We start from the raw sequence: 16,697 nt of genomic DNA on the forward strand, positions 1-16,697 counted from the left end.
ACACCGATTTTAAAACTGACTTTCAGTGACCATAATTGTGACCAACTGACCTACTTTCTTAATATTTTAACATTATTTTGACGTTTGAAACATGTAGCTCATATTACTTAGATAAACCCTCCAGGACCCTCCTGTAATAAGTTGCTTTATATGGGCCATCTCTTGGTTAACCAAATGGGACCGTTTCGTCGAGCATCAATACCCCTTACTAGAATGACTTGATACTAATGCAGATATAACCTGTGACCATTCCTCATCTTCAGACATCACCTGACCTCAGTTTGACCTTGACCTTGACTTCATTTTTGACTTAGGTTGCTTTATATGGGCCATCTCTTGGTTAACACAATGGGACCGTTTCGCCTAGCATCAATACCCCTTACTAGAATGAGTTGATACTAATGTAGATGTAACCTCTGACCATTCCCCATCTTCAGACATCACCTGACCTCAGTTTGACCTTGAACTTGACCTCGTTTTGGACTTAGGTTGCTTTGAACCGACAAGGATGCTACCGGGGGCATCAAACGCACCCTCTTGTTTTTTTTTTTCAAAAATAATACTAGCTAAAAAGACTTTCAAGAATATGCAACAGCCCCAAGCGAGGTTTCGCACCAAGACAACATTTCAAAGATGTTTTGAATATATGCATATATATAAATAGACAAATGCAACCGATGATGCGAAATTCGCAGTGCAAACACAGTGGAGCCGACTGATGCAAACGTGTCCGGCTATTAATCTTTAGCATAGCTCCTTGTAAAAAGTCCGCTTGGCTCTTTAATGTACCTGATGTACAGCACACGGGGCATTTTCTCTCCGGGAAAGAGCAAGCCCTGGTCTTGTAGTTAGATTGGAGACATTCCAGAGCTTCTAAGAACTTTCCAGAGATTCGAACCCCGGACCTCTGGATTGACCAATTAAGCATGGTGCCACTAGACAACAGGGCCAGCTACCCAAATGGACTGAATCAATTCTAGTTCAATTTTGAAAAGTTGATGATTTCATGTTTAGTATTTTACAGTCATTGTGATGTAAATATTGCATACACGTAAAATGATGCGCACTTCTATTTAGCAATGCATGAACAGTAAATGATCAATCAATAAGTATGAAAAATAGTTTATTTACGCTGACAATATATATTGAATAGCTTATCGGCTGTATTTTAACTTAATTTGTATTCCCAAGCCGGTGCTAGGGGGCATGGGCAGTGTTGCATTTTCCATTGTCAGTGGCTAGGTAGCCGGCTCTATATACATACCGTATATGGACATGATAGTCAAGGTAGCCGGCTTTAATATACTGTATTATAAAGGACTATCATATTAGTTAAATAAATTACATTTCTTGCGATTTATTAGCTCACCTGGGCCAAAGGCTCATGGTGAGCTTTTATGACCGCACGAATGTCCGTCGTGCGTCCGTCAACAATTCCTTACACAATCTTCTTGAAAACCACTAGGCAGAATTACACCAAACTTCACAGGAATGATCCTTGGATGGCCCCCTTCCAAAATTTTTCAAAGAATTTTATTCCATGCAGAACTCTGGTTGCCATGGCAACCGAAAGGAAAAACTTTTACAATCTTCTTGTCCAAAACCGCAAGGCGTAAGCCTTGACATTTGGCATGTAATATCATCTAATAGTCCTCTATGAAGAATTGTTCAAATTGTGCCCCTGGGGTGAAAAGAGGCCTCGTCCTGGGGATCCCAAGTTTTACATAGACTCATATAGGAAAAAACTTTAAAAATCTTCTTGTCTAAAACCACTAGGCCTTAGATATTTGGTATGTAGCATTGCCTTGTAATCCGCAAAATTACCAAAATTGTTCAAATTATAACCCAGGGGTTGGTATTTGGTATGTTGCATTGCCTTGTGGTCCTCTACCAAAATTGTTCAAATTATGCCACCGGGACGAATAGAGGTCCTGTCCTGATGTTTGGTATGTAGCATTGCCTAGTGGATCTCTAATAAAATTGTTCAAATTATTCCCCTTGGGTGGAAAAAGGCCCTGCCCTGGAGATCAATTATTATATAACTTATATAGGAATATATACTTAAAAAATTATCAGATCATATTTCCTAGACTGTTTAATTATAATTACCTGATGACCCCAATTGATTAGGGGTCACTTGACTGTGACCTTGACCTGCTGACCTACTTTTTTGTTTTTTAAGATACAGACTTGAAATTTGGATGACTTGTACAGTTTTGCACACCGATCTTAAAACTGACTTTCAGTGACCATGAATGTGACCTACTGACCTACTTTCTAATTTATAGCATAAGGATGCCATTTTGGCTCAGGTGAGCGATTCAGGGTCATCATGACCCTCTTGTTTACTATTTTTGATTTATCTGTTTATTTCGCCGTATTTACGCACACATATAGCGGCTGACATTTTATCATATCAATTAACAAATGATCAGACTGTCGTTATCGTAATTGGCGTGTTGAAATAGCGTGATTATTAATTCATAAATTTTTAATGATTTTTTGTTGTTTGCTGTGTCTGATAGATGCTTGTCAATTGTCGGCGATCCTTTAGATTTAGGTCTTTTTAGCCCCATGTGGTTCTGTGATGATCTATGTATGAAAAGAATTGGAACCACTGCCTTACCCTTGCATGATCGTAAAAGGCGACTAATAGGGTCTTAACACTTGGTTTTGCTGTAACCCGATTCCAGCAGGTATGCAAAGTTTGATTCCATACCTCATGTTTTTATTTCGATGTAAATGAGATGTGAAACCATAATTCGTAGACCTGTTTGGCGCCATATAACCTATACTGTGTTGGTGCGCCGTAAAACCCAAATGAAGAAAATAGGTCATTTGATATGTAATTATCTTTCACATTAAGTATACTCTGTCTCATAATAAAGAGCTCATCTGTTCAAACAAACAATTAGATCCAATCAAAATTATTGACTTATAAACAAATTTGCGGAGAAATTAAGCAGTAATTGATTAATTAAATTCGCACAGAGAGTAGACTGGTCACAGACCTTACATTTGCCAGTCATAGTCTCTTCTCATACTTTATGTTAAATTACTTCCCTTTATAGTTATAACATGCTGCCGAATGTAAAAACGTCTGCGTGATATTCAACAGGGGACAATCTATAAATGAAAGATGTCTTCCTAGGACATACAAGTATATAAAGAACTTATTATCTGACTTGTAGCTAGTCTACACATAGAGGTGCAAAAACGGTAATGATCACTTAAAATGTATCAAGTACCTAAAACAATTAACATGACAAAGTGTTGGCCAATATTATTATATCAGTGCGTAAATACGGCGAACTAAACAGGTATTTCGCAAATAGTAAATTTTAATATGATTAATCACAAAAAATATAATTTATTTAACTCGCATAATGATTCTTTATAATACGTATAGGTTATAGATAATTTATTAAATTTCTAATGCAATTAAGTTTGCCGAAACGGAGCGTAGCGTAGTGAAGGCGAAACTTAATGCGTTAGAAGTTCAATAATTATAAGGTTATTAGCTTTGTATCGGGAAATATGCATAAGAACGAGTGCATATTTCTCGATGCAAAGATAATAACCTTTTTATTACATACTCATCTACACGTATAAATATAATGTAAGTACCATAATTTGTTCAATGGTCTGAACAGGATTGACAATAATGAACTAAATAGAAGAAAATAGTGCAACAGCACACACTGAATTACGTCACGCACCCGATATGAAATTCAATCGTCAGTATATGGAAAAATATTGACGTTTCTGGTACCAGTGTAACTTAACGGGGAATAGAAACGAGTATGTAATAAGTGTATCTATAACCTATTTGTAGATTAAACACCCCATTTCATTTAACTGACAGGTTAAAGAAACAACAAGCTCTCTCTGAAGTAAACTTAACCACGCCTTCTCCAGTCTCTTGGAATTCATTGGCTAGTCTTATCTTCACTCTTGATGGAGAAGTACATGTTTACTACAATTTTATACAAAGTTATTTTAGTGCCAACCTTTAGCAAAACAGCTGTTGATCCAGTGCTGGAAGATTTTAAGTTAGTTATCATAAATACATAGTAGACGACTAAATCTTGTCGAGTAGTTTGTGGCAAATAAAATATGCAGGTTTAACTCGTAATGATCTAACACTACAATTTAAGCAACTACGTGTATAAATAAAACAAGACAAAGTAGAATCTAAGTGCACCCTGGTTTATTTTTAGACTAGTAGAGGTAGTGAAAGGTGCAAAAAGGTCAAACTTGAACTCTAAAAGTACAGCTTGCATTAAAATGAAACTAAAAACATAATTTGATATTTGAACCGCGCCATGAGAAAACCAACATAGTGGGTTTACGACCAGCATGGATCCAGACGTCTTGTCAGGATCCATGCTGTTCGCTTTTAAAGCCTATTGGAATTAGACTGCGCTGCTGTGCAGGCTGGTCTGGATCCATGCTGGTCGCAAACCCACGGTTTTGTTTATCTCATGGCACGGCTGATTTATCTATGTTTTTGGTCTGTTTATTACATAGACACATTATTTCTTGTATGCAGTCCCTGCTTTGGTAATTGCTCCGCCTCCTAGAATGTGGGAAATTCATAGTAGGCGGAAAATGCATACTCATTAATTTTGAACTACTTCATGATTAAGTGGATCAGATTCTTCAGTTATGAAACAATATGAAAATAAGTTGGTTACTTTTTTGAAAATCCCTCACTTGTTATTGGATAAAAACGATGTTTGAACTATAAAGTTTATTAAAGAAAGGCTACCTTGATGTACATGTTCATATACCATATATATATATATATGAGAAAGAGAGAGAGAGAGAGAGAGAGAGAGAGAGAGAGAGAGAGTTATTTAGGTAGCCGGAACCCTAGCCACTGCCTTTTCCATTACTGCTCGTGAACAGACTCAATCCGAAACGAGTCTGCAATTTTCACTGTTTGCATTGTTCTCGGTACGTCCGAGGGATTGACTGAAGCATTCCAGATTATATTTACTTTACAACAGAAGGTGTTAAATGCTGTGTGGCGGCCGTAAAAATTCGTCCCGACATCATCTCAGTGTTGTTATATTTTCTGGTCCTTAGGGATCATTGATTTCAACTCGTGTAGATTTGAAAATTGAATACTGCTTAAGCCGGTGCTAGGGGGGCGTGGGCAGTGCTGCATTTCACAGTACTGCTCATGAACAGATTCGATCAAACCGAGTCTACAATTTTCACTGTATGAAACATATCGATTTACTCCTGTTTGTGTGTGTTTCCGCGTGTTTGTGTCCGCATTTGTGTCTGTCACAAATCTTGTCCGCGCTCTTAGTCACACATTTCTCATCCAGTCTTCACCAAACTTGAACAAAATGCGTTTGCCAATCAGAACTCGGACACGTTTGATAACTAGTTATATCGGCACATGCACTTCAGAATTATGGCCCTTGAATTATCGAAAATCACTCTGTACACACTTGTCCGCATTCTGAGTCGTACATTTCTCATCCGATCTTCACCAAACTTGAAAAAAAATGTGTTTGTCAATACGTTCTCGTCGAAGTTCGATAACTTGTCACATTGACTCGGGCATTTCAGAATTATGACCCTTAAATTACCAAAGAATGGCTTTGTACACACCTGTCCGAACTCTTCCCAAATCGGCATAGTCACTTCAGAATTACGGCCGTTCAATTTCCGAAAATCACTCTGTACACAAAGTAAACATATGCCAGTGATACATGTACTGGTTCATGGTTGACAAGGACACAAAATTATTCAGATGATTATGCAGTTGTGGGACACATGTGCTTTTCTAGCAGCTCTAGTATTCATGAATGGTTTGAATTGAACGTGAGGAACATATTTTGAATTGGATATGAGGTACATTTATATTCATGAATATTTTGAATTTGATCTGAGGCACAAAGATATTTATGAATATTTCGAATTGGTTGTGAGGCACATAAATATTGATGAATACTTTAAATTCGCCAGTTGTATCATTCGCGAATATTAAGGAAAATAAAACCATATTACACTGTACTATCATCACAAAATGCGTTTCACTAACGGACCTATTTTGGCAACCATTATGTTATGTTACAAAATTATAGAATTATTGTCTTTACAAAACAACTTCGGGTGCAAGTTTTGTTTCATACTTTTTAAATGAAATGCGTGATGTTATGATGTTATATTGTTTGGATCAAACCATAGAAATGCTTATACAATGAAAGCTAGCAAATCCAAAAGCGTTATTACCAACATTCTGAATTTTGTAGCAGAGTAAACTTCGTGGTATTTACTACAGCAATACATCAAAGTCCATTTTAATTTTTGCAATATGTGTTCTGTCTTGTTTGTAATACTTCCGATTCTTTTTTTTTTCCTTTCCTGATTGTACCACGTTCACTGGACACTGAGTAGCCTAGTAGCCTAGACTATGAAATTTTTTTTTTAAATTTTTTATTTGTAAAATTGTGAATGTAGCCTGTCTATACATTGTCCAATATCATAATATAATAGTCAGTTCTCTGCGAAAATCTATAAAGTAGACTGGCATTTGTCACTATTACGTATAGAATAAAAGAAATATTACAAAAATTTAAATTTTATTACAAATTCTTTATCGTTTGTCTAGTGGCTAGTCTTAACACTGACTTAAGTTGCAATTTTTCCGAAACCTTATAATTGCAAGTTCATAGATTCAAGGCTTTTAGCGATTTTGGTTCTGACATAAAAAGATTCACTTCCAGCTGTACCTTCCCTTCATCGTCAACAAACCCTTTCGATTTATCGTCTATGTCAGATAATCCTACTAATTTCCAATCAGCGAATTGTTCGCCCTCTTTAAATACGACTCTGTATTTGAACGAAAGGTGATCATTTGCGGGCAGTTTGTTCACAACAGCAAACTGAATCTCCCATATACATTCTATCTGGTTTTTGTTGATGTTCTTAAGAGTTGATTGAATGCCATCATACCAACGGTCCGAATAGAACACGATATTCATCTCCATTTCTGTATTCCAGAGACTGACTTTCTCTTCTAACGGCTTTCTTTTCTCGGTGTCCATCGTAAATATCACCGTTCGCCTTTTCCAAACTAAATCACTGTCTAGCTTTGGAAACATTGACTTTCTCGTGGCTTTCGAAAAGTAGTTTTTCCATGTTTTGTAAGTTTCTAGTTGTTCATTTAACAGCACGTTGGCCGATTTCAGATCTTTTAAGTTGGACACCAGCCTTTCATTAAGATTTTGAAGAATATAGCTTAGTGGCTCTCTCGGTAGAACGATTTCTCTGTTTGCTCTTTTGATCTCGTCAGTGGGCTTTTCACATACAAAACTGACACATCTCTTCTGCAGTTCCTTTAGACTGTACAAATGCGATTCTTTGATAAGACGATACAATTCGTCAATTGCAGTAAATACATCAATGCTTCCCATCAATGATTCTTCACATCGTTGTTTCAAATTAAGAACTTGGTACTCTTCAGCAAGCGGCAATACTTTCAACGCATTCTCTCTCGACATTGGAAAAGCGGTATTTGGATAAATAGCAAGCAGAAATTCTTTAACATCATCTGCCTTTTTTCCTGGTAATTCCAATTCATCAGTCGTTCTTTCTTTGAAATCACTTTCAAACATTCTATCAAAAACAGGTGAAGCGAGAGCTAAAATATTCTTTGCAACACAAAATCTTGTATCTTCAACGATAAGAGTAAAATCGTTCTTCCAAGATCTCTCTGCGAAATTGACAGTAGATGAATTGGTACTTGTTTCGTTTTCCTTTTCATCCGCCATTTCATCCATACTTGCCTCCGCAGGTGTTGTTCAAGTATCACAGCGTTGTTCGTCTGATTTAACTTCTGTCATTATTGATTAGAAAACCAAAACAGTAAATAGAGATCGCAACGGATAACGTGTCCCGATTTGCACTGCAACTGCGTGTTAATTATTCAATAAACTTTTAAGGTAAACATCGATATTATTATTAAAATATCCCAATTTACTAATAGTTTTTCGAAAACATCTGTATGACAAATTCATTTTCAAATGACTATTGATTAATTTCAGCGTTATGTCCTGACAAGAATATGATTCAATATTTCAATCATTTAACGTTTGAATGTATATTGTATTTTGTAAACGGTATCGCTTTGCTGATAACGTTTATATGTATTTCTTTTTTACTATTATTACCTTTCAAAGACAACGATTTAAATATCTAGAGTTCTTTTCATGTGCTATCAATATTATAAATCGATTTCATTCATATTTATGTAAACATAGAATATTCAGCTAGTTTGATCTTAAACCAATTTCGTTTTTAATTAAATCTTAATCTGTCATTTTCTGTTTCAGACTGCATATCCATATGATTTGTAAAACTCTGTGACGTGTTGAAATTATCCAGTATATCTATGAAAAACATGTTTAAGGATCACATCCATTTCATCCTGTAACCTTATAGCAATGTTAACGATAAATATCAAGGGTGAATTGATAAAGACGCGTCGGCAAAACGTTCCTATGAAAGGAACATCTATTTTAATGTTAGAGAGACAAAATAAGGTCCGTGCAGTTTATCCAAAATGCAGGCTACCTGTAATCAGGATTCGTTTAATTTCCGGGCGGGGATGGGGAATATATATTATCTGTTTCTGGATTTAGAGTCACACTGATACGATTGAGGTCGTATGGAAACTTTCCAGCTTTTAATGGTGAAGGAAGATTGCAGGTGCTCCTCCGTGCATTATTTCATCACAGAATGTCACCTGGTAAAAACCACCGACATCCGTAAGCCAGCTAGATGGCTTCATCACTTGAAGAATTTAAAAGCCCATGAGAGGCTCAAAACCACATCGGTAAGGGGCAAATGATTTGAAGCCGGCGACGTTAATCACTCAACCACGGAAGACTCTCGATCAAGCTTGAATAGACTTACGTCAAGTTCTGTTGACAGTTTGCCCCTATTAAGGTAAAAAGTAAGGTCCACGTAATTGAAGACTACCTACGTAGTAATAGTACATGTATGATTATGATACCGCGTTAATATTGCAGAGGAGGGGGAAACTTGGAAAGCTGAGCAGTTGTATAAAACTGTCAAATTTATTTAAGTAGTTTGGAATCGTACTTGTTTGTTCGGTTTAGATTCATACCGACACAAGTTATGTCATATGGAGACATTTCTAGCTTTACATGATTTCCTGATGGAGAGATGGGCGGGAACCTGGATAGTACCAACGACCTTCCGTCAGCTAGCTGAGAAATTCTACACACGAAGGATCGAATCTACATCGGTGAGTGGCAAGGACCGTAACTACTGCGCCTTGGAGGACCCTGGGGTAGGATATGCCACATAAGACCCTACAGCACATATATGTTGCAATACATTGGGAAATCGCTGTTGCGTTTTACAGATTATCAGGTCGCTTTATACACACATTTATTGAGGGCCTCTGCAATAACAATTGTCTTACCTTGACCAATACACTACAAAGGATTTTTTACTTATTGACCGTTTCATATAAAACTTTATAAATAGGGTAGTTTAGCGCCATTACCCCGATACAAACGCTTTTCAATTTATAATAGAAGAAATAGTTCAAGCAATTTATCCTCAAACAAATGTTCCATAAAGTTTACATATATGCCTAAAATAATTCTAGGACGGGTACACATCAGGTTCCTCGATCAATATAACTGACAAGGCGTCCTATGGACTCATCCGTGAGGAGTGACTTTAATAACATAAGCAAGTTCCTTTTTATTTTTGATATTGTGGCCGCCTTTCATCTATAGTAAATTCAATACAAAATACAATGTAACAACGCGTCGACTGACAACCTGTTTAAAACAATTATTATGTATTTTTGGTTAAAGGAAATTGCTGAAATATGGTGAAAAGAAATCTGTTACATTTTGTCGAAGCCAACCATTTACTTAAACATAACTCCGTATATATATAGCTTTTGATTTTTGCCAGATATTATATAAACTTTGAAGATTTGCTACCGGTAAAACACGATGTGTTATCAATAACATTCTGAATCTTCAATAAAATCCAATAGTGCTGTCATAAAATTTTATCAATTGAACAATATCAAGGACAAAATTTTAAGGAAATATAAAAGGATTATTATATAAAAGTAGCTTGACCTGGAAAGTTGTATTCGACTAAAGGTGATTTTTCCAGGTCGAATCACACAAGGCGAGCAAGCGCGAAGTGTTCCCCCACCTGGTAAAATGCACAAGAGCCGAATACAAAGTCCCAGATCTAGTGACTGTTATAATGACCCTTTTATTACATACATTCACCTGTTTTTTTTCTTGTTTTGTTATCGAGCGAAATTTCAATGTTTATCGATGTTAAAATATATCTGAGTCTATTTTTTTGTGCACGCTATTTATCATTTCAGGTCATGCATATTAAATGAAAGTAGCACGCAACATACAATACAAAAGGTACAATACGGATTTTTTTTCTGCCTGTTCGTACATGTATTTACTTGTGAATTACAAGCTGTATTTTTGACAGATTTCATATAGGTTTATAATAGATAAATATATTTACTTCCTTGTCATATCAATCCATTTTTAATTAAAGAAGAAACAGGAAAGACAAGTTAACACACAGAAGGACTCTAAATTATCCTCTTCGTCTCACTTTAGCATGAATTATGAATTATAGATAGTATTTTATTCTCATCTAAGTCTGGAATAATGTATAAACATAAGCGTTTACAGGATATATAGGGTATACGGAAAATATTGGCAACAAGGTAAATAAATCTAAAATGTAATCGTGATAGAAGTCACTTTAATGATAATTTGTTTTACGTCGTAAAAGTAAACAGTTGTAAATACAAGTGTAATAGTACGTTGTAAATAATTGTAATTCGTGAACATTACAATCTATCTTTGTTAAAATTTTCTTTGGTTCAGACATCAATACGTTTACTTCTAATTGCACTTGCCCTTCATAAAATATATTGACTATCATCAGAACAATAGTTAAACATTTTGCACGGAAATTAGAGTTTAAAAATAGTGTTCATGTTGGAATAGCTCTTTTTCTAATAAATTGCAATGGTGTTGTTTAATACTGTAGAAGATAAGAAATGCGCGAAAGCTGAACACTGTATAAAACGGTCAAATCTATTCATTTCCAGGGCGGAGTGATACATTTTTGAATGTACTTTTTTTAGGTACTGTTCGATTATTTTCTACGAAACTGGAACTTTTTATTCATGAAATAATGAAAATATTCCAAAGTAAATAGTTGTCTTATAAGGAGTATGAAACACCCTGCAATATATTCAAAATGAGTTTCCACAAAATGGACAGTTACCGCTGGAAAATATAACAAGCACTGTAAGCTTTCAAATAAAATAACATGAGCGGATGTATCAAGATACTTTACATGGCCAAAGGTTCGAAATATAATTTATGTAATCAGGTTTTCAAAAGTCCATCCAAGTAGGGTACTAACGAGGTGAGGAGCAGGTGATATTGTAGTAAGAAATCTTTACCAATAACAGCCTTATTTGTCACTACATATATAATATAAACTTAAGCATGGTGACGCACTATTTACACCTAGATCAAACACACACCATAAACATTCTGTCAACAAACATAACTAAATTTGCACCACTTTTCTTCAAGCTTTATCACATGTACGCAGGTATATACGATATACAAAATATCACATGTATTTCAATACTTATGCTCGGCCAGCACAAGCTTTAACCAACGAACATTCAAAACTAAACAATTAATCTGCAAAACACAGAGCAAAATATATATTCGAAACAATACACCACCAAACTGCAGAAAATCAATTCATATATCTCTAAAATTCAAAAGAACCCATCAACACACGAATTCAAACAAACTACCAAATCATAAACTTGAAACTCACATGACAATTAATAATTTAATCCGCCAACAACCGAAGTAGTATCAACTTCAAAACAAAACCACAGTTAGACAACCAAACAACCAAAATATTCGCCGAGCAAATCAACAATTATATAGAATGAAATGTAAGCCACCAATCTCTAACAAATAAATCTAGAAACAAATCTTTCCTTCAACAAGAGATCACATAGTGATCTTGGCGCCCACCAATGAAATATTTTGGAATGTTTCAAAATTCAAGGCTAGCTCAAGGTCAAAGTCAAGGTCAAATTTAATTTTGATACACAACTCTGTCCATGTGGTCAATGCGTGTAGTCTAAATTTGAAAGCTGTAGCTTGAGAAATGTTAAAGTAGGTCACTAGATCAATTTCAAGGTCAAAGTTCATTTCGGTACACAAAACTGTGTATGTACTTCAAATTTGAAGGCTGTAGTTTGAGAAATATGAAAGAAATTACTTCGTAACACGGTCAAAATTCATTTCTATACACAGAACTGTGCATGTGCTTTAAATTTTAAAATGTGAAAATAGGCACTGGATAAAAAAAGGTCAGATTTCGATTCAGAACACAAAATTATGCGTGTGGTTCAAATCTAAAGCCTGCAGCTTGAGAAATTTGAAAAAAATGTCACTAGGTCAATTTCAAGATCAAAGTTCACCTTGGGACACAAAAAATATGCATGTGGTCCAAATTTGAAGGCTGTAGATTGAGAAATGTAAAAGTAGGTCATTAGGTTAAAATCAAAATCAAAGTTTATTTCAGACCACAAGGCTATGCATGTAGTCCAAATTTAAAGCTTGTGCCTTCAAAAATGTGAAAGTAGGTCACTAGGTCAAAATCAAGGTGGAAGTTTATTTCAGTACACAAACCTACGCATGTGTTCCAAACTTCTAAGCTGTAGCTACAGAAATGTGAAAGTAGGTCACTAGGTCAAGATCAAGGTCAAAATTCATTTCAATACACAAAACTATGAATGTGGTCCAAATTTGAAGGCTGTAGCTTGAGAAATGTGAAAGAAGATCATTAGATCAAGATCAAGGTCAAAGTTCATTTCAGTACACAAACCTATGTATGTGTTCCAAACTTGAAAGTTGTAGCTTCAGAAATTTGAAAGTAGGTCACTAGGTCAAGATCAAGGTCAAAGTTATTTTCAGTACACAAAACTATGCATGTGGTCCAACTTTGAAGCAATGTGAAAGTAGGTTACTAGGTCAAGATCAAGGTCAATTCATGTCAAGGTACATCTAGCCACTCAAAACTATACATGTGGTCCAAATTTGAATGTTGGTTATAAACAGAAAAAAGAAAAAAGAAAAATCACTTGTCCCTCATCGATGTGGGTTTGAGCCTCAAATGGGGGGTTGAATTCTTCATGTGAGGAAGCCATCCAGCTGGCTTACGGAAGGTCGATGGAGGAAGACCCCAGGTGTCCCTTCGTGCATCATTTCATCATGAGCGGGCACCTGGTGTCTTCCTCCACCATCATAGCTGGAAAGTCGCCATATGACCTAAATTGTGTCGGTGCGACGTTAAACCAAACAAAATAAATAAAATAGACAAACATCCCTATATAAGTCCATATTAAACCATGTGACCATGGGGCTGGGCCATATTTGACCATAGGTGGATAATTTGAACAAGCTTGGTAGAGAACCACTAGATGATGCTACATTACAAATATCAAAGCCCTGGCTTTGTGGTTTGGACAAGAAAATGTTCAAAGGTTTTCCCTATATAAGTCTATATAAGTTTGTGTATACAATGTAGGGGCCTCCGCGGCTGAGTGGTTAAGGTCGCTGACTTCAAATCACTTGCCCCTCATCGATGTGGTTTCGAGTTTCACTCGGGGCTTTGAATTCTTCATGTATGGAAGCCATCTAGCTGGCTTGCGGAAGATCGATGGTTCTACCCAGGTACCCACTCGTGATGACATAATGCACGGAGGAGCACCTGGAGTCTTCCACCATCAAAGCTGGAAAGTCGCCATATGACCTATAATTGTGTAGGTGCAACGTTTAATTTAACCCAAAAAAATATAAACCATGTGACCCTCGGGGCGGGGCCATAGTTGACCCTATGGAAATAATTTGAAAGATTTTGGTAGGGGTCGACTAGATGATGCTACATGCCAAATATCAAAGCCCTAGGCACGGTGGTTTTGGACAAGAAGATTTTCAAAAATTTTCCCTATAGAAATTTGCTAATTTTTAAAATTACTCACTCGAAAATTGTTGAAGCAGTCTGATTTTCAGGTGGACACAACTAGGATACCAGTACATCATTCTGACAAAGTTTTGTCAAAATCCCCCAGTAGTTTATGCGGATATGCGATAACGAGAAATTGTTAACTGACAGACGGACGGAATGACGCACGGACGGACGGACCAAGGACGGAGAGTGCATTGCTAAATATCGAGCCTCCAACTGACCCTAACACACTTTATAACTGCATGTACAACATGCGTCTTTCTCTCGCTAAAGTCGACCTAAACTGATAAACTCTCATTAAATTGTGTACCTGTCAACACCCATTATTTAGCTCACTCTCTCTCTATACTGTAGTGATTTATTTTATCAGCAATGCTTAACAATCCTTACAAGATAAACTACTGTTTAAGCTAGCATACAGTATAGATTTAAACTTATGATTTTACGCCGTTTTGCTACAAGCTACAAGCTACAAGAATTATTCCGACACTATTAATAAAACTGGAAAAAAGAAACTTGAGGGGTGATTGTAATATAATAAAAATATTCTTTCTTTTAATATTGTATAAGATATGTTTGAGCATGTGATTTTTTATTATAAGAACAACTTAATGAGTAAATTTATGAAGTTTGAATTTATATAATATACATTTATCTAGTATGGCCGTCTTTCATCTGCAATAAGATTCAAAACAAAAATACACAAAATACACTGTTGCAAAGCAACAATTCACAAACTGTTTAAAAATCTATTGTGTCCTGAAAGTGTATCGTCCCTATTTGATATTAGAATGGAAATACCTTTTCTATACTTTTATTATTTGAATTTCATTTAAAATATGCGAAAGCATAATACAAGCATGTATTTCCATCTCAGCTGTTGTTCTGAAACAAAATTCTATCTATCAATACATTTTGAACTCCTTACAAAATACATTAGAAATACTAGTTACAATTAAAACAACCAAAAAAAAAAAAAAAAAAAAAAAAAAAAGAATGAAAACTTTACTGTCTACTTGTTATGTATTTGATTTAACAAAACAGTTTGTTTTGAAAATATTTGTCTGTCGATAGCTTTATATCTTTTCCAATGTTGTCTTTTTATTTACTACCGACTTTAATTAAAATCTGTATCTGTATTTGCATCTGTATTGTACTAAGTTCTTAATACTTCGTTGTTTGTTTCAAGTTTCTTTGGCTCTGACATAAATACGTTTACTTCTATTTGTACCTTCCCTTCATAAACAAATCCTTTCCTTGGATCCTCAATGTCTGATAAAGTTGCAACGTTACAACTTGTCGACTGTTGGCCCGAGGTAAACTTGAATGTTTGCTTGACTGAAAGATGCTCGTCGTTAAGCATTTTGTTTAGAATAGCAAATTGAATAGCAAACTTGCATTGAATCTCCCTTTTGTCTTGATTCACGAGTCGTGCGCGAATCACGTAACCATAAGAAAATACCGACATGTACTCAAATATAATCGTTAATTCTGTATTCCAGATAATGACAATATCTTTAACCGTGTTCTTTTTTAACACGTCTAACGAAAACATCCATGTTTGTCCAAGCCAAGCCAAGTCTTCATCAAGCTTGGGAAAAGCTGACTTTGTCACGTCTTTTGAGAAGTAGTTTCTCCATGTTTTGAAAGTCTGTAGTTGTTCTGCCTGATTCAAATTCAACGATTCCAACTCTTTAACTCTTGACATAATAATCTGAAAAATACTTCTTAAAGGTTCTACAGGTAAGTCGACATCTCTGTTTGCTTTTTCAATATCTTCTGTGGACTTGTTAGATATAAAACTGACACATCTCTTCAGCAGTTCCTTCAGATTGTATAAATGCGCTTCTTTGATAAGCCGATACAGTTCTTCAGCTTCTGTCATTTCATCAACGCTTCCAAGCAATGCTTCTTCACAGCGTCGTGTCAAATTAAGAACATGGTATTCGTCAGCAAGTGGTAATATCTTAAATGCATTTTCTTTGGATATTGTAGAAGGGGTATTTGGATAAATAGCAAGCAAAAATGCCTTTACGTCATCTGGATTTTTTCCTGGTAATTCCAATTCATCGGTCGTACTTTCTTTGAAATCACTTTCAAACATTCTCTCAAAAACAGGAGAAACAAGAGCTAAAATATTCTTAGCAACATGAAATTTTGTCCCTTCAACAATAAGAGTAAAATCGGTCTTCCATGATCTTTTCGCGAAATCGAAAGTAGAAGGATTGTTAACCACAGTTTCATCAACTTTTCCATTCGCTCGTTCGTCTACACCTGCTTCCTCTAGTGTTGGAGAAGAGTTACAATGTCGTTCGTCAGATTTAACCTCCGCCATTATTGTTTAGAACACAATATAGTATACATAAGTTATTACTACAACAGAGATCGTGTCTGAATTTGTATTGCAAATGAGGGCTAAATATATAAAGAAAGACAACTGCAGTAATTACAGAGTTCAGTTAGTTAAACAATACAGCTAACAAATGATTTTCTATTCTTTCCAGTACCTTAGCGATCACTGAAAATTTAAATTTAACTTTTATGTGCCTTTGAACAAAGTGTTATCATTAAGG

At 35.6% G+C, this 16,697-nt stretch overlaps 2 protein-coding genes across 2 annotated transcripts; both read right to left on the reverse strand.

Moving 5' to 3' along the window:
- Window positions 1-4,231: 4,231 nt before the first annotated feature.
- LOC123542271 (uncharacterized) lies at window positions 4,232-8,334 on the reverse strand. Its single transcript, XM_045328008.2, has one exon. The coding sequence runs from the start codon at window positions 7,800-7,802 to the stop codon at window positions 6,690-6,692; it is 1,113 nt and encodes a 370-aa protein (XP_045183943.2). The 5' UTR covers window positions 7,803-8,334; the 3' UTR covers window positions 4,232-6,689.
- Window positions 8,335-14,580: 6,246 nt separating this feature from the next.
- Window positions 14,581-16,531, reverse strand: LOC128551154 (uncharacterized). The gene has a single exon (XM_053531632.1). It carries the CDS (start codon window positions 16,457-16,459, stop codon window positions 15,281-15,283), a length of 1,179 nt encoding a protein of 392 aa, XP_053387607.1. The 5' UTR covers window positions 16,460-16,531; the 3' UTR covers window positions 14,581-15,280.
- Between the last annotated feature and the right edge of the window lie 166 nt (window positions 16,532-16,697).

The sequence above is a fragment of the Mercenaria mercenaria genome, chromosome 19 (assembly GCF_021730395.1).
Source record: "Mercenaria mercenaria strain notata chromosome 19, MADL_Memer_1, whole genome shotgun sequence".
Classification (NCBI taxonomy): domain Eukaryota; kingdom Metazoa; phylum Mollusca; class Bivalvia; order Venerida; family Veneridae; genus Mercenaria; species Mercenaria mercenaria.

What these genes read in the sequence shown, in the direction of transcription:
- LOC123542271 (XM_045328008.2), bottom strand. Translation starts at nt 7,802, where the DNA reads ATGGATGAAATGGCGGATGAAAAGGAAAACGAAACAAGTACCAATTCA.
- LOC128551154 (XM_053531632.1), bottom strand. Translation starts at nt 16,459, where the DNA reads ATGGCGGAGGTTAAATCTGACGAACGACATTGTAACTCTTCTCCAACA.